This window comes from Chelonoidis abingdonii, chromosome 4 (assembly GCF_003597395.2).
Source record: "Chelonoidis abingdonii isolate Lonesome George chromosome 4, CheloAbing_2.0, whole genome shotgun sequence".
NCBI classification, from domain to species: domain Eukaryota; kingdom Metazoa; phylum Chordata; order Testudines; family Testudinidae; genus Chelonoidis; species Chelonoidis abingdonii.
Genome location: NC_133772.1, coordinates 6,444,910 through 6,462,995, shown reverse-complemented (window position 1 = coordinate 6,462,995; position 18,086 = coordinate 6,444,910). Strand labels below are relative to the sequence as shown.

Here is an 18,086-nt window from a genome sequence, read left to right as displayed (position 1 = left end):
CATCATCCTGAGCTGAGCACCTCTGGCCTCCTAGAGCCTGGCGCCCCCTTGGGAGCTGGGAACAGGCTTAGCTGGGCTCTTTTTTGGTTGCAGGGCAGGAAGTAACTGCGGGGAGCTCCTGACTGCCACCCACGCGTGACCCCAAAATGAGCCTTCCCCCATGGCAAATTGTGTCAGTGTGTGACACAACCCCACACCCACATGCGCACACACCAACTCCTTCCTCCCCCTCCCTCCCTTCACTAGTCGTGGGGAAGTTACAGTGGTGATGCGGCTAGGCAGGAAGGGGTTAATGTTTTAACGGTGTAATCACACCCACCGCTGTAATGGGAGGGCGGGGGGACAGGCTAGGCTGTAATCAAAGTGCCTCTTTATAGTTTAGTTTATTCTGCTTCCAAAGGCTCCCAGGGATCAGGATAGAAGGGAGTTTTTTCCGTGATGCACAACTGGCCTGAAGCCCCTGGGATTGGCCACAGCTGGAGATGGGACCCCAGCCAAGCGGGGGAATGGGGGGGAGTCAGAGAGTTCTTTCTTAGCTGCCTGGTTCTTGCCCGTGTGCTTGGGGGCCAGAAAGGAATTTTTCCCAGGTCAGACCAGCAGGGATCTTGGGGTGGGTGGGGGGAGGGGTTCTCCTCTGGAGCATGAGACACAGGTCACCTCTGGGATCAGTTGGGCCTGGATCGCCTAATTCATTCCTTGCCATTGCAGGGGCCTCGGGCATTGGTGGCACCTCAGTCCCGCCTAGTTCTGAAATGTAACAACATTCTAGGGCTCACTGGGTGGAAATCGATGGCCTGGGCTACACAGGAGGTCAGATGGGAAGGCCTAATGGTCCCTTCTGGCTCTGAAGACTATGAGGCCATAAGCCCCCTTGTACCAGGGTACGTGTCCATTCCAGGAGTCACACCAGGATAAGACAAGGTGTGAACTGAAATCCCTACAACACCCCCTGTGGACAAGTCCTTAAAAGACCATCCCTGAGCATGTGAGTTAACCCCTTCTTGAGATGAATGGCAGAGTTCACACCTCCACGAGCTCTTGTTCAGCTCTGCATTGGTGACCACCCGAGTCCCGTTGTTGCGATTTCCTTCGCACCCATTGCTGCATGCAGCGGGGAGGTGGTGAACAGATATTGGCTGTTCATTGCCAGCAGCAGAGGAAGTCCTTGTCTAGCTCCAGAGGTAGGCAACGGGAACCAAAGCGGTTATTCCCTCTGTGGTTACGTGGGTCCCTGGAGCTGTGCTCTGACACTGGAGTTGGCTGGGTGGTTGTTACCCACCAAGGGCAAGGAGCATGTGGATGTACTTTGGGAAGGGTTGAATCTGAAAGCGCAATGCCTCTTTGCCACAGTTATGCGAACGGGGGTCCCGACAAGCTGGCACATCCCAGCCCTCTGGCACTGAGGAGCTCTGGGTGAAGTGACAACCTGGGAGTCACTCCAGGGGTAGGTGGACGGGCTGGGGGCTCCATGCCCTTGGCTGTGCCAGCTGGTGTCCAGGCTGGCCACCGGTCCGGGGGGCTCTGCATTTTAATTTAATTTTAAATGAAGTGTCTTAAACATTTTAAAAACCTTATTTACTTCACATACAACAATAGCTTAGTTGTGTATTATAGACTTATAGAAAGACCTTCTAAAAACGTTAAAATGTATTACTGGCAAGCGAAACCTTAAATGAGAGTGAATAAATGAAGACTTGGCACAGCACTTCTGAAAGGTTGCCGACCCCTGGTCTAAATTCTAAGACAAGGGACAAGAGCTGGAGAGAGACACAGACAGGGCAGCACAAGAAAACAGTGAGACGATGCTGGTCACTGCGTTGGGTCCACACTGGCCCAGCCATTGTCAAGGCGCCTTTATTTTGCACAGCATTGCTGCAAAGGGAAATTGTAAGGAGGGATGTGAAGGAGGCTAAGGGGGTAGCTTTGCGGCTGGTTACAGAGAGCTACTCCCAGCAGGAGGGGCAGCATGAGACAAAGCGCTTGTTTGTCTGTACAGCCTGTGACAAAGTTCCTCCTCTACCTTGGTGGGTCCTGCACTTATTGGTAGATTTGCTCACCTCAGTGATCTTCCCCACAGTCTGGGTCAACTCCTCCTCTGTCTGATCAGGAGTTGGGAGGTTTGGGGGGAACCCGGGACCGCCCTCTACTCCAGGCTCCAGCCCAGGGCTCTGTGGATTGCAGCTGTCTATAGTGCCGCCTGTAACAGCTGCATGACAGCTACAACTCCCTGGGCTACTTCCCCATGGCCTCCTCCAAACACCTTCTTTATCCTCACCACAGGACCTTCCTCCTGGTGTCTGATAATGCTTGTACTCCTCAGTCCTCCAGCAGTACACCCTCTCACTCTCAGCCCCAGCTCCTTGTGCCTCTTGCTCCCAGCTCCTCACACACACTTCCTCTCCTCTGGCTCCTCCTCACCTAACTGGAGTGAGCTCCTTTTTAAACCCAAGTGCCCTGATTAGCCTGCCCTGATTGGCTGCAGGTGATCTAATCAGCCTGTCTGCCTTAATTGGTTCTAGCAGGTTCCTGATTACTCTAGCGCAGCCCCTGCTCTGGTCACTCAGGGAACAGAAAACTACCCAGCCAGTGACCAGTATATTTGCCCTCTACCAGACTCCTGTACCCCACTGGGCTGGGTCTGTCACAGGCGCAATGTAAAGATTTACTCCGAGGAACAAAGAGTGTTGGCCACACCTCTGGGATGGGGGACTCTCTCCTGGGGAGCAATGACTCTGAAACAGGTCCAGGGGTCATGGTGCGTAATCAGCTGACCGTGAGCTCCCAGTGTGACGCTGCGGCCAGAAGGGCTAATGCCATCCTGGGATGCACAAACAGGGACCAGAGAGGTTGTTTTACTTTGGATGTGGCTCTGGTGCGACCGTGGCTGGAATCCTGTGTCCAGTTCTGGTGCCCACAATTCCAGAGGGATGTTGATAAATTGGAGGGGTCAGAGAAGAGCCGTGAGAATGATGAAAGCAGGGGGCGTGGAGGAACAGCCAGCTGCCACAGCCAGCCCCTCCCCACCCTCGGCTCTACTCTGGCTCCACCCGCAGCCGCATCTCCAGCTCCCGGCCCGCTCCTGGCCCTATCCCCAGCCTCAGCGTGGCTCTGTCCCTGGCATCGCGCCAACCCCCAGCCTTGGCCCCTGCCCACAGCCCCATACCCATACCCACCCCCAACTGCAGCACCAGCTGCGGCCTCCTTACCCCGTCCATGTCCGCCCCTCTGGGAACCGCAGCCCCACTCCTGACCTCAGCCCCAGGGAAGCGGGGGGCACAGACAGGGGTCGGGGGGGCATGTCCCTCAAAACTTTGGGGACCTCTGGATTATAGGTTTAGAAAAACTGCCTTTGACTCAAGGAGCTCAAACTAACTTCACAAAGGGAAGGTTAAGGGGTGACTTGGTCACAGTCCTAAGTATCCACCTAGGAACAAGCAATTAATAAGGGACTCTTCAGTCTAGCAGACAAAGGCCTAACATGATCCAGTGGCTGGAAGTTGAAGCTAGAGAAATTCAGCTGGGAAATAAGGTGTAAATGTTTAACAGGGAGAGTCATTAACCATTGGAACAATTTAGCCAAGGGTGCGGTAGAGTCTCCATCCCTGGCAATGTTTAAATCACGATTGGATGGTTTTCTAAAAGCTCTGCTCTGGGAACGATCCGGGGGCCGGTCTTTGGTCTGTGTTATCCAGGAGGTCAGACGAGATGATCACAATGGGCCCTTCTGGCCTTGGAGTCTAGGAATCTGTGAAAATGTAATGAGCAGGTGATGGAGGCTACACTGGCCAATCAGAGGAGGGACTCGACATCTGCAATAGCCTATCCGAGATGAGAGGTAGTGTGGGACTAAGCTGGGTGGTGCCTAAATAGGAGACAAGTGGACAGATCTCGGCTTGATGCTGCAGAGTCTGCATATACTTCGGAAGTTTCCGAGCACTAAGTCACGTTTACGTGTATATCTAGCACCGTCCATCCATGCATTTCGACAGGCCTTACACCCCTCCATTCATTCACATGTGGAACTTCCAACCCCCATCTCCTTTGGGGTGAGAGCCCCATTCTGCTCATGAGGGAAGCGGGCCTAGGGCCTCTCCTTTTCCAAAGGGGACCTGTGCACTTAGGAGCCAACGCCTCATTGAAAGTCAACGGGGTTTCAGCTCCTACGCACCCGAGTCCCTTTCAGAAATGGGCCTTGGACCACATAGGTGGGCATGAGAGCACACACAGGAGAGAGCTGACCGAGCTCCCACAGTAAGACGGTGGGCAGGATAGAAATAAGAGAGCAGACGCACCCTGCCCTCACCACTAGCCTGTGCTCCCCCCATGCAGTAGAGCTGGGGGAATAGCGGATTTTTCGGTTCACTGACTATTCTGAAAAATCAGAGAAAACGTTTGTTTGGGGCTGACCTGACATTTCTCAAAATTTTTGTCAAAATGGAAAAGGGAAAACAATGGTTTTGGGTCTAATACAACTTTTCACTTTGATGGATTTGACAATTTTTAAACATTTTTAAAATAAAACGACAGGGACATCTGAAAGGCAAGGTCCTTTCTGAACAGAAAAACAATCTAAACATTTCCATTCAAAATGGTCAACATGAAACCTTTCCGATTTTCCGGAATTTGGCTGACGTTTGGTTTTGCCCCAAGCCAACGACACTGACACGAATCTGTGAAACATTTCCGTGTGGCCGGCTCTGCGGTTTCCTACCAAAACCTCTCCCTGCTCTGCTGGCGGTGTCAGTTCTCCTAGAGCGGACGAGGGGCAGCGTGACAGACCAGCAGCATTCATGATCCACTCTGCTCTCGGGTAACACGCTGTGCTCCGTGATCACAGCAGGTGGAAGAGGAGAAAGCAGACCCAGCCCAGGCCCCGGCGGAGCCAACTGAGGCCAAGCAGTCCGAAATGAAGATGAAAGTGGACAACGAGGAGCCTTCCACCACGGACCCGCTGTTCAAAGTCCTCCAGACGCCTGTGAGTGAGCTCGACGAGACCGCTACACTGCCCACGCAGCTGGACTGCTCGCACAGCCTCCAGATGGAGGGCTACCTGGGCCGCAAACATGAACTGGAGGCTCCTAACAAGAAGGCTTCAAACAGGTGCACAGGGATGGCGGGCACTCGCCTTGCAGGATGTGTCCCATAGGGAATGGCTCTGGTTCGGTTGGGGTCAGCTGTGCCCAGCCCATAGAGGCATTGGCAGCTCCCCAGCAAGACCAGGTGGGGAGAGGTTGCAAGCACAATGGGCTGGGGAGCGACCCAGCGGAGGGTCTCTGAGCAGCATGGAGGCTGCCTGCAGGGAAATACAGATTCTTTGGGTGGGACCCATGGGTGAAGGCTCCTCCGTCACCCTCCTCAGAAGCCACACTTCGACTAACCACGACTCCATAAATCTGTTACCCGCACACTCTACAGCACCCACCTTATCCTTCCATGGGCGCAAGGCGTAACCCAGTTGATTTAGGCACCCAACCTGTACCCAGTTCTTAGGGCTCCAGGTGAAAGGCACCTAGGGCTCAGGGCGTACTCTTCTGTGGGTTTGCAGGGCCTTTTACCAGTGAAAGAGCCTTACACAGTAATATCCTTATCCTCTGTTTATTACCAGTCACCAAAACAGAATGCTCATGCTCAGCATACAATGCTCACCACTTCCAATAAGGCAGACGAACTTTTCCGGCTGGCTACTCAGGATCAGGTCATCCAGGGACTCCAGCTTCTGTGTGATTATGCTTGGCAGGGTGTTGGGTCTGGCAGCTCTGATCCTGGGTTGGATCCTGGAGTTGGGTTTCAGAGAACTTCCCTTTGGAGCCCAGTTTCTACAGTGAGTGAAACTTGAGTCCTGCTTAGCTGTACCTCACCCAGTCATTGTAAACGGAAGTCCTACAGAATGGTATTTTTCACCGATCCCAGCCCATTACGAAACAATTCTTTACCCAATGAGAGCCCACCACCTGAGTTGATTTAAATCTTGCAAAATTAGTTATGCAACAGACAGAGACAATCAAAGAACCAGACAGACCCTACAGATAAACAACAGAGAAGTGGTGACCCCAAAGGCAAACCAAGAGACTTCTAGGTCTCACAAACACAACTGCTGATAAGTGGTTTCTTGCCAGACAGAACGTGTCGAACAAGGTTTTCTTTAGAGATCTGGAGAGCTGTTTCTTTAGCTGGTGATGGTGGGTGCTATTAGGACAGGAGCCTTCTTAACAGCCTGATATTACACTGCTTTGATGTAATTTAGATGGAGGAGGACGATGTGACTTTCTGCTTCTTAGCTCACGGCTGCTGCTGTCCTAACGTAGCTGCTGCTGCTTACTAAAGAAAACAGCCCCAGAACTTCCACTTCAGTACAGAACTACCACCGCAGCCCGATGCCTGCTGCCAGGGCCGGCTCCAGGCCCCAGTGCGCCAAGCGCGTGCTTGGGGCGGCATGCGGCGGGGGGCACTCTGCTGGTTGCCAGGAGGGCGGCAGGTGGCTCCGGTGGACCTCCCGCAGGTGTGCCTGCGGAGAGTCCGCTGGTCCCGAGGCTCCGATGGAGCATCCGCAGGGATGCCTGTGGGAGGTCCACCAGAGCCGTGGGACTGGCGAGCAGCAGAGCACCCCCCGTGGCGTGCCGCCGTGCTTGGGGCAGCGAAATGGCTAGAGCCGGCCCTGCCTGCTGCGATGCCATGAACCATGGCCCCTCTGACTGGCACAACAGTTTGTAGCTGACTCTGTGTGTTGGATGATGATGTCAGACACAGCCCTGGTAGGCACGGGTGCAGTTCCTTAGACTGCCGTGAGCCAACTCTCCCCCATGGCATAGCCACGTTGGAGAGGGTCAGAGAAGAGCCAGGAGAATGATTAAAGGATCAGACAACATGCCTTAGAGAGACAGCCTCAAGGAGCTCAATCTATTTAGCTAACCAAAGAGAAGGTTGAGGGGTGACTTGATCACAGACTATAAGTGGGGAACAAACATTTAATAATGGGCTCTTCAGTCTAGCAGAGAAAGGCCTAACGGGATCCAGTGGCTGGAAGTTGAAGCTAGACTAATTCACATGGGAAATACGATGTACAGTTTTAGCAGTGAGAGTAATTAGCCATTGGAACAATTTACCCAGGGGCATGGATTTACCATCACGGGATGTTTGTTCTACAAACTCTGCTCTAGGAATTATTTTGAGGCCGTTCTCTGGCCTGTATTACGCAGGAGGTCAGACGAGATGACCACAATGGTCTCTTCTGGCCTGGGAAATCTATGAAGAAACCATTTCAGCCCAACTGCCCGAGACCCCTGGCACTTGGAAGGGACCAGACTAGAGAGCCCCACCCAATGTATTAACCCTGTCACTCCTGGATGAGCGGGAGTGGAGTTTTTGCCACGAAAAACCAGGCTAGATTTACAGACTCCAAGTGACGGAGAACCTGCCCCATGGCTGGGTCAGCTGTTAGTCTCCCCTGCCTGTGAAAAAACTGGGCCTTTCCTCTAGCCTTGATTTGTCGGGCATCGGCTTCACCAGCCCCTCCTGCTCTCCGAAATCTTCTCCCCCATAGGTCCTGACAGCCCACGATCAGGTCACCTCTGGGTGCTAGGAAAGTCACCTCAGCCAATGCATCACAGGCACCAGGTTCCAGGCTCTGATGGTGCGTGAGGTGCGTTTGGATTATGGAGCTGGAGTAACACGCGTGCCCTCATGCCTGTCACACAGGTCCTGGAACACGCTGTACTGTGTGCTCCGGAGCAGCGAGCTGGCCTTCTACAAGGATGCCAAGAGCTTAGCCTTGGGAGTGCCTTACCATGGGGAGGAGCCCTTCCAGCTGAGGAACGCCCTCTGCGATGTAGCCACTGGCTACAAGAAGAAGAAGCACATCTTCAAGCTGAGGTGAGGTGCAGACAGAGCCTCGGGGCCAGACCCTGCAGCCAGCCTGCCCAGGGAACCCCCCGCAAGCCAGCACCGGGTACATCACAGCACCTAAGCCTCTCATGGCTGGGACCTGGACCCAATAGCCATGTCACAGTCAGTGGGGGGAGGGGACCCATGCCAACCGTGAGGGGCAAGATTGGGTAGCACCTAAGCCATCCCTCTGGGTCATGGGGTTCTCAGGGAGCACCTTGGCGGAGCAGAGTGCCGGGTGCATCTGCCAGGGGGCCCAGAGGGAGGCACTGTTTCAGCACTGAATGGGGGAAATTCCAGGCCACCCCCTGCAGGCGAGGGTAGCCAAGCACTGTCGGGCAGAGGACATTGAGATCATGACAATTGCTGGGCCAGACCCTAAACCCAGTCCCTTCCACCACCTAAACCCCTTCAGGCCTGTCCTTTTGCTACCATCAGGATCATGGCCCTGCCTTCTCTGTGCCCACTCTCTGGCGCAGGCTCTGCCCCCCCCCCCCCCGCTCCGCTCCACAGCCAGTGAGTGTGGCTTTTTGTCCTGATGTTCAGCCAGTGACCTGCTGGCAGGGAGTTCTCTTCCAGCTCCAGCCACGTCTTCCACATCAGAAATAAGCCCCTTAAAATTAACGCTGGCTTCCAAACATAGGCGCCAACTTCATGGGTGTTCCGGGGCTGGAGCTCTCCTCCTCCCGTCAGCACCTCCTGCCCACCAGTGATCAGCTGTTCAGCAGTGTGCAGGAGACATAAGAATGGCCATACTGGGTCAGACCAAAGGTCCATCTAGCCCAGTATCCTGTTTACCAACAGTGGCCAATGCCAGGTGCTCCAGAGGGAGTGAACCTAACAGGTAATGATCAAGTGATCTCTCTCCTGCCATCCATCACCACCCTCTGACAAACAGAGGCTAGGGACCTTACCCATCCTGGCTAATACCATTAATGGATTAACCTCATGATTTATCCAGTTTCTCTTTTAAATCGCTGTTATATGTCCCCAGCCTTTCCTCAGGCAAGGAGTTCCACAAGTTGACTGTGCACTGTGTGAAGAAGAACTTCCTTTTATTTGTTTTAAACCTGCTGCCCATTAGTTTCATTTGGTGGCCCTTAGTTCTTGTATTATGGGAACAAGTAAATAACTTTTCCTTATCCACTTTCTCCACATCACTTATGACTTTATATACCTCTATCATATGGCTGGGACGCTGGGAGGGGGAGGAGCAAGGGCGGGGGATGCTCAGGGCAGGGGGCGGAACGGGGTGGGAAGAGGCAGGGTGGTGGTGGGGGCTTGAGAGATGGGGAACGGGGGGCAGGGCCTGGGGTGGAGCTGAGCTCGAGCACCCCCCGGCAACTGCTTCCTAAAGTACATGCTGGGTCTGCCTGGTGAGGGGCCGCCTGGCATGGGGACCGCTGTGGGCTGGGAGATCTAGGAGGGGTGGGGAGCTGCTGCTAGGGGGTCAGGAGCCCTGGGGCACAGCGTCTGGAGCCCCGAGAAGGGAGAGGTAACTAGATGCTGGCTTTAAATCAGTTCATGAAGGTATATTTAAGTGGGCATCTGAATGACCAGGAATCTCCCCTCTGCTTTCCAGGCTTGGCAATGGCAGTGAGTGGCTCTTCCATGGCAAGGACGAGGTAGGTGCCTGCATGGGCCATTCGGGGCTGGAGAGGACATGGGAGGCTGGGCCTGGAACATCTCAGTGAGCAGGGGCTCAGGCCTGGCTGCACAGATGGGGACAGAGGCTGTCACGACAGCTTCCTGGCCTAGGGGTGGCATGAAGAAAGGGGAAGCCACTAGCAGAGGGAGTGTTCTGGCGACATAGTCCTACAGGATAGCTATGATGTAGGCCTCGGCTCAGGTAAAGCATGCTGGGAGATAAGTCTGCCATGCCCACAGCTGGGCTGAGGATGGGTCTCTCCAGAGAACTAGGGGCAGTCGGGTTGTGAGTGGCATGGGCAGCAAAGGCCCCTGCATCACCATCTCATTTCCAGACCTGGCTGCATGGCTCTTCAGAGGCATTGGCTTGCTCCACGTGAGCTGCCCCTGACTTTTACTTGGAACCCAGCAATGTCTGGCTCCCCCAGCCCCTGCTTGTACAGCTGCAGAGCCAGCGGCAGAGGAAGCTGCTTGCATTCTCCCTCTGCCTCCTGCATGCCTCGCCATCCTTCCCCTGGGGGTGGCGGAGACTCTGCAGACTCACTGTCTTCTGTGAGGAGTATGTTAATTCTGCAGAAAGGGGTCCTTTATCTGCATCTGGCTGAACCACCTTGGTGCATTGTGGGAGCTGCCTGACACACTCATTCTCCCCTGTGGGACACGCTCCCAGGCCACACTACGCTTCCCATAATGCACCATGGAAGCTCAGGGAGACAGAAGACCACAGTGCATCATGGGATATATAATCTGGTTTGTGAGCCCAGCCCACAGAGGAGAATGTCTGCATGAGACACCTGAACTACAACTCCCATGATGCAGTGCATCAACGCAGCCAGACACAGATTAAGGTGGAACTGACTTGCAAATAGAACTGTTCAGACATGTCTGAACTTTCTGTTCCATCAAGCTGGGCTGATCCAGCCTGGTACCTGGTACCTCCCCACATTGGCCTCTGCCCCGGGACAGACATTCCGATTTCTGAACAGGTCTGATCGCTCCTCCACATCTGTCCAGGGGCGTCGGGTCAGCCCAGCAACCCATCTCTCCACTTTTCTGGGCTTCTTGCCATGGGGTGACTAGTCCTGGGATTCTGGCCCCCTTAGGGTAGCTGTCTTCCGCATCCCTAACTCCCCACCCCCACCCCGCCAACGGGGGCTGCAGGGGCAGGAGAATACGACGTTCTCCTTTGCTTCCTGCCCCACTGGGCAGTGCTGGAGTTTGGGACACAGTGAGCCCTGAGTGAGATCCTCCTGGGTCTTTAGGTGCCCAATTCCCATTGATTTACATGTCTAAATACTTTGAGAATCTGGACCTTACGGGCTGGGAAGTTCATGGGTGGCCCAAATCCCTCTGAAATGCAATGGCCGTTGGGTGCCCAACTCCCTTGGGCAGAAGACTCCAGCCCTACTGTTTCCCGGTGCGTGGGTGAACCTATGAAAGACACTGAGCTGACTGAGGTAATAATGCATTGGCCGTCACCTGGAGCAGGAATGCTGGGTGAGAGGGCAAGCTGGGTTAGACACGGGGTGACTCCTGCCCCCCGTAAGGCGTGGGACTCTTTGGGGCGAGCACTGGGGCGGGCTGGAGGCTCAGAAGCTGCTGTCCCGGGGCGGTGACTGAGGGATGCTCTCTCTCGGTCTCTGTCCGATAGGAGGAGATGCACACATGGCTGCAGGGGCTCAGCACAGCAATAACAGAAGCCCAAAACGTGAAAGCCAAGGCGCTGAGCCTGCCTCTGCCCTCCAGCACCGCCACGGACATCAGCCTGGCCAAGAAAGACAAAGAGAAAAGATTCATCTTCTTTCCCAAAAAGAAATAACCCGAGAGGTGGCCGAGGGCAGCCCACTCAGTTGCCTAAGAACTGTGCATGGGGGAGCATCTGCGGGCGTGCTGGGCCCAGCCACCACCCCCACACACCTCCGGCAGCAGCTGCTGGTGCTCACAACACAGCCCTGCCTCCAGTGCCTGGGCTCAGCCCCACGACCCGTTCTGCTCCCATGCTGCACTGAGCCAGCCTTGCGGGGGCCGAGGAGTGGTGTCTGCTGAAGGCCAGTGCTGGGTGTGCTGGCACAGGGCCCTTTCCTGTGGGACACGCGTTGCATCGCCCACGGCCAGAGATCCACACAGGCGTCTGGCGGAGGAGGCACCATCTCAGCAAGACCACGCAGTGCTGGGGACGCACTGCCCAGGACAGGATGGAGGCAGCGAGCTTCCCAAACTGCCGCTCTGACAAGGTGCCATGACTGCCCACAACAGGCGCATCGCCGGGCACCGTGGCTGCAGCAGGGCTGCCTGCAGCCACTCGGGGTCGACAGTCACACATGGCTGGGCAGATCTGCCAGTCTTTCCAGCAGGGGGCGTGAGGTGTGCTTGCGTGCACTGTCTCTCGGACCCCCCCCCACACACACACACCCCGAGCCACAACCCACAGAGAGCCCTTTGTCAGACAAGCCATGCGCAGCCAAGAGCAAACGTTTGCCCTAAATTAAGGTGGAAGAGAATGGTTGTAATCCTGCATCTGAGTGTGTGTGCGCGTGTGTGCACATCTGAGTGTGTTTACACATCTGTATTTCATGTGACTGTGTGTGTGCATGTTTGTGTGTGTGAGTTCACAATTCCCACGTGTAGGCACTGTTGTACTGGCTGAGGCCTTGCCTGGGTTTTTGGCCTGGGTCCCATTTCTATCCCTGACCTTGTGGTTCCTGTGCTCTCCCCTGTGGGCAGGGCTGGCCCCAAAGCTCCCAGCCTTCCCCTCTGCATCCTTGCTGCTGCTTGGGGGCTGGGGAACACCCTGTGGTGTGTGGCAGCGGGGGGACCCTGCGTTGCAGCCAGCGAAGTGATACCACGGGGTTGAATGCCCGCTGGCGCTCCCCCAGAGGCTCTGGCACATCCCTGGAGGCGAGGAGGCTGGGCGAGAGAGTAGGCACTTCCTCCTCCGGGTCCCATAGACACAGGGATGCGACTCCTGCCTCCCCCACTGTGTGGGTCCTGTGTGCTTCAGACACAATGCCAGGACGGGGCCAACTCTTGCCTTGTTGCCACCTGCTGAATTCATTGCAGGCCTCATGCCCAGCTAGGTCAATCCAAGGGAGCCTCTCTGCTTCCTAAACCCAGGCTGGTGGAGCTGCTGGCAGATGGCACAGAAACGCACCAACACGTGCACTGGGGGATGTGCCAGTGTGTGCAGCCACTGGTACTGGTGCTCCGAGTAGCACTGCTCCCTTGGTGGGGGTCCTGGCCTGAAAGTGCCTTACCTGCAATAATGGAAGACTAACTCCCTGTGCTGATGCGCCGTGCCCTGAAAACTCCAGGACTAGTGCCCCCGCGTGCCCCCAAAGAGGCGCTCCCAGTCCCCAACCCCTGATCCCTGCCCCCAGCAGGGGCTGGCTGAGCTCGGGGGTCCATGGCACGGGCCGACCAGGCTCCCCCCAGAGCAGAGCTTGGCGTGGGGGTCAGTGGCTGGCAACTCAGCCCAGCCAGTGTGAGGCAGCCTTCCCAGTCACAAGCACAGAGCCCGCCCACTGCGAGGGAGGGCAGTGTCTAACCCCCCTCCCGGGCCCTTCGCACAGTTGGCACGAGATGCTGTGGGAGCCCAGCAGGCTGACCCACGTCTCGTCAGTGCTGGGCAGAACAGCGCCCCAGAGCAGCTGGGAAACCGCCCTGGCAGGAGGCTGTGCCCAAGGCGAGGTTCACGCTCTGTAGCAGCCGTAGCACTGCCAATCTCCCACACCTCAGCTCTCAAGGAGGGCACGACCTGCAACCAGCCATGCCGGGGCCTGGCATCATACCTCCACCACTGCCCGCTGGGAAAGCCACCCCCCAAGCCTGCCGGAGCCCAGCCCCACCCCACTAGCACTGAACGGTTCCCATCAGCTCCTCCACCTGCCCCAGCCTGGTTCGGCAAAGCACTGGGACACGTGGTGGGAGCAGGGGGCGCTGGCTGGCAGCACGTGCGGTATGTGCTGGGTGCGGAACAGGAAAGGATCCCCCCACTTCATGCCAATGAGGCTGCGTCTGGTCCCCTGGGGTTTGATCTTGCCCTGCAGCGGGGCTGGAGACTGTACTGAGATCTGTAAGGCAGCACGGTACTGAGCCGGGCCCGCCCTGCAGCTTGAAGCTGCAAAAGCCTTTCTTTTACTCTCTGGGGTTATTCCGCAGCAGCAAACGGGCCAAGTGGTCACATGACACAGGCACAACCATCCCCTTTTCTAAGCCAAGAAACACCTGAGTTCCAGTCGCTGGCAGAGGTGGCAGGGGCAGGGAACGGGGTGTTTTCAGTGACGCCTGCAAGAACCAAAGAGCCTTGGCGAGCCACACTGCAGGATCTGGCGTTAGGACAAACGCAGGTGTGTCTCTCAGGGAGGTGTAGCTATATTTCCACACACTGGGACTGAGAACACAGAGTGGGGCCTGACCCCTGTGTTGGAAATCTCACTGGGCACAGGCAGGCACTGCAGTCAGTCAGTGCCATGGGGGGGTGTGGCGGTTAACATGCATTTTCTCCTGGCCCGTGTTTCCATGCAGGTTTCTGTCCTTGGCTGAGTAACCCCGCACGTTTCCTCCAACCCTCCTGCCTGTGGAAGGCTCCATGCGGCAGGTCTTGGATCCAGCCCTTTCCGTGTGTTGCTGGGTTCAAACGCCTTTCATTTCTCATCACAGACCCCTGCCTCCGCCCCCCCCCCCCAATTACACCCAGCAGCATTGGATGGATTCACCCGGAAATCATCAGTTTTACCCAGCGTGAAGCCATTTGACAGCTGGACCATTACTGCCCTCTCCTCCTTCCAGCTGAACTCATCTCGGCAGGATCTCTGCTCCACAAGGCTGCTTTCCCAGCATGCACAGCACTCCCGCACAGATGGGGGGCACGGGCTCAGGGCAGACATGCATGGCGGGGGCTGGAGCCCCACTGATTGCAGAAGACGGGCACACAGCCAGAGCAGCTCTCCGAGGGGCAGGGGGTCACGTTGCTTGATTTGGTTCGTTGATTCCTGCTGGCAAGGCACCACGTTCAACCCGCTGTCACGTACTTCCACTGTGCATAGAAACAGCTAAACCTCCAGACAGTGCTGCAGAAGCATTTTAATAATGGTGTTTTTCTAAGAAATAAATAAGCCAAACCCCTCTCTGGTGGAGGCATCTTGTTTTGATTTTACCCAGCAGGTTTCACACAAGGGTCAGACAAAGCACTGGGGGACACCTTGGCTGGAGGTCTGTGCCCTGTCTGGGGCAGCACGTGTAGACAGCGATGTGCACAAAGTGAGAGAATCTAGAGGAGAGTGACAAAAATGGTCTGAGGTTTAGCAAAGGTGGCCTAGGAGGGAAGGTTTTGAGGACTGGGTGTGTTTAGTCTAGAGAAGGTTGCAGGGGGACCTTAGAACAGGCTTCAGAGGTGCAAAGGTGGTTATAAGGGGGAAAGGGATCGATTGGTCTCCATGGCCACCAAGGGTAGGAGAAGAAACAAGGGTGGCACGTAATGGAGGCTTAAACCTCTGTTAATGCTCCCCACCCCTGGACTGGGCTGGGCCATGGCGGAGCTCAGAGCTCCTCTGGGCAGCCAGGCCTCAGATGGGCCAAGGCGGCTTGGGTAAGCGGGCCAATGTGTGGGGCGGCTTGGCCAGGCCAGCCAGGGCTCTCTGGCCCTGGTGGGCGAGAGTGGGGGAGGTGGGAGCCCAGTAGGAGCAGGGCCTCAGGCAGAAGGGGGTGGGGCAGGGGGCTAGCCTCCCCCAACCATGGGTTCACGTGCCGCCATGAGGTTAATTTGCAGTACTGTACAGAAGAGTCAGGCTAGATATTAGGCCCTGGAGCAGGTTACCCAGGCAGGCTGTGGAGATTTTAAGACAGGGTAGGCAGGTGCCCGTCAGGGCTGGTCTGGGGTTCTGCCTTGGCACAGGAGCAGGACTAGAGGGCCCAACCCACCCTACACTCCTAGGGGTCTGTAGAAGGCCGTTTCTGTGCAGAGCAGCGGGGAATCCGGACGAACCCACAGGGAGCCCTGCTGCTGCGGAAGAGCATCTGCGATAACAACCCTCCTGTGCGTTGGCTTGCAAGGGTGCGTTAGCTGAACGGTGCTGGCTCAGCCAGCCAGGAACCACCGGGGCGGGGAAAAGCAGCACACAGAGGACAGGACTTTTTACAGGCCCAAGGGGAACGTTTCCCAAAGCAGCTAAGTGACTTGGGAGCCCAAGCCTCTGGGAAAGCCAAGGGGGTTTAGGCTCCTGGACCAATTTATGAAGGGTTTTAGGCACCTGCAGATACAGCGAGGTGCCGAGTGGGGATTTGAAAAGCCCCTAGGTGCAGCTCTGCATCTGTAGGTACCTGAAGAGCTTCGGCAATGGCCTGAGGCACCTCTGGAAATGTCCCCCAGCGACTTTTCTGGAGGCCAAACCAGAGAGAAGTTGAGAGCTGGGCTCAGCCCATGCCTGGCAGCTGGTGCTAGACTGGGAATTGGCAACAGGGCCAAACCATGTCTGGGCCCAGGCCCACTGCGACTGGGGGCAGCTCCCTAAGGCCCCGTTGGAAAGCGTCTGGTAGCAGCCTGCCCATCCACCCTCCCAGGGCTCCACACCCCTAATGCCCAGCCTGCTGCGCTAGGCACTTGCTCCTGCTTTGGGGTGAGGGGCATGCTGCAGCGTGGCAAGTGCAGAGCAGTGATCAGGGCACTGGCTGAGATGCTGGAAGACCTGGGCCCGGTTCCCTGCTCTGGTGTAGGCTGGCGACCGGCGTGGCCAGGGCAGCTGACATGGGGTATTTCTGCCTGGGCAGGTGCGATTACAGCCCAGCTACGCCCACGGCGGCTCACTTAGACCCAGCTGTGTAATGCCGGCTTCATCTGCTCCACCCCATTGTGCTCAAATAGCAGCAAAGGGCTGGTGGCCCGTGACTAGCCAAGGTCCCCAAGGCTGCCCCATCACCCCACACGAGATGAAAGCTGGCACAGGGAGGTACGCCTGTGCTCCAACTCCCCTCCAGCTGCAGCATGGCCGTGCCCTGTGGTCCTACACAGATGCTGTAACTAGGCAGAGACTCGGGTCCCCGTCTCCTCCGGACCATGCTGGGGTGCCACCATACATTGGTCTGTGGTGCGGACTGCTCTCAGGGCTTGGACACAAGGCTTGGAGTGGGGTGATTTCACCAGCGCCCCTGCCCGTTGCACGCTCACTGGCCCACACAGATCCCGTGGGGCTGGCGCCAGCTAAACGCCCCAGTGCACGTTCTATGGAGCCAAACCTGACATCTCCGAGTCCCAGCTCCCCGGCTGTCCCACGGGCATTGCAGCGCCACAGAGGGGAGACACCCAGATACAATGGTGATGGGCACCATAGAAGGCCTTTAGCTAGCTGGGCATGTGCGTGATGGTGACAGTTCCAGGCAGAAAGGCTGAAACACAGAGGCCGGGACGAGCAATAACTTCCCCTGCATGGACAGAACCAGGCTAGTGGCCATCACAGGGGTGCTAGCTGCTGCCGCACTGGAGACAGACCCAGGGGTTTCCAGTAAAGTGCCAGGGCTACATAGGTAGCAGCTGTCAGAGACTCCTGGCCTCCAGGGCTCAGCCCAGAGCGAGTGTATTATAGGCCTCACCAGCGGGTCACGTGCCCTTACATCCCATCAGCTCCGGGGCTGGGCGTGCACAGTGATATACTGGGGCAGGGGAGTGTGGCCTTTGTCCAGTGGTCTATTGGTGTTTGTATGATATGTGGGGTGGGGAGTGTTTACACAGGGATCTAGCAGACAAGGGATATTTGTCCAGTGATCTACTGGTGTTTGTATAATGATATGTGGGGTGGGGTGTGTTTTCACAGGGATCTAGCACAGACACGGGATATTTGTCCAGTGATCTATTGGGGGAGGTGTGTGGCATTTGCCCAGTGATATACCAGGGGGCCACGGATGTTTGTAGTGATGTATGGGGGGGCGAGGGGGCAGTTTTCACACTGCTATATCAGGAGGATGTGGCATTTGTGGAGCGAGCTAGCGGGGGGATCCTGTAGTGTTTGCACAGTGATCTATTAGGAGGGTGTATTGCCACAGTGCTATACCAGCAGGCCACGGGTGTGCGCCCAGTGACGTACCGGGGTGGACGGTGTCATTGTCACAGTGCAATAGCAGGAGGGTGTGGCACTTGCAGAGTGAGCTATAGGGCAGGGGGCTGTAGTGTTTGCACAGTGATCTAGTGGGAGGGACACTGCCATAGTGCTATACTGGGCGGGCATGTTGCGTTTGTACAGGGATCTCTTGCAGTGTTTGCACAGTGAGATAGTGGTAGTGGTGGGGGACCCTGTGGCATTTGTACAGTGATATATTGGAGAGTAAAAGCAGCAGAGAATCCTGTGGCACCTTATAGACTAACAGACGTTTTGGGGCATGAGCTTTCGTGGGTGAATACCCACCACAAAAGCTCATGCTCCAACATGTCTGTTAGTCTATAAGGTGCCACAGGATTCTCTGCTGCTTTTACAGATCCAGACTAACACGGCTACCCCCTCTGATATTGGAGAGTGTTTGCATGGTCTATTGGGGGCACAGACACAGTGCTGGATCTGGGCTGGGGTGTT

The 18,086-nt window shown here is 56.3% G+C and overlaps 1 protein-coding gene across 4 annotated transcripts in view; it reads left to right on the top strand.

The window, feature by feature from the left end:
• Window positions 1-14,656, top strand: part of SPTB (spectrin beta, erythrocytic) — a 117,971-nt gene extending 103,315 nt beyond the window's left edge. For all 4 annotated transcript variants that reach the window (XM_075065871.1, XM_075065872.1, XM_032775846.2 and 1 more), the window contains 4 exons: window positions 4,838-5,100; window positions 7,696-7,869; window positions 9,464-9,506; window positions 11,180-14,656. In XM_075065871.1, the coding sequence (XP_074921972.1) occupies window positions 4,838-5,100; window positions 7,696-7,869; window positions 9,464-9,506; window positions 11,180-11,347 (648 nt within the window). In that variant the 3' untranslated portion in view covers window positions 11,348-14,656. The remainder of the gene's footprint in view (window positions 1-4,837; window positions 5,101-7,695; window positions 7,870-9,463; window positions 9,507-11,179) is intronic.
• Window positions 14,657-18,086: the final 3,430 nt, after the last annotated feature.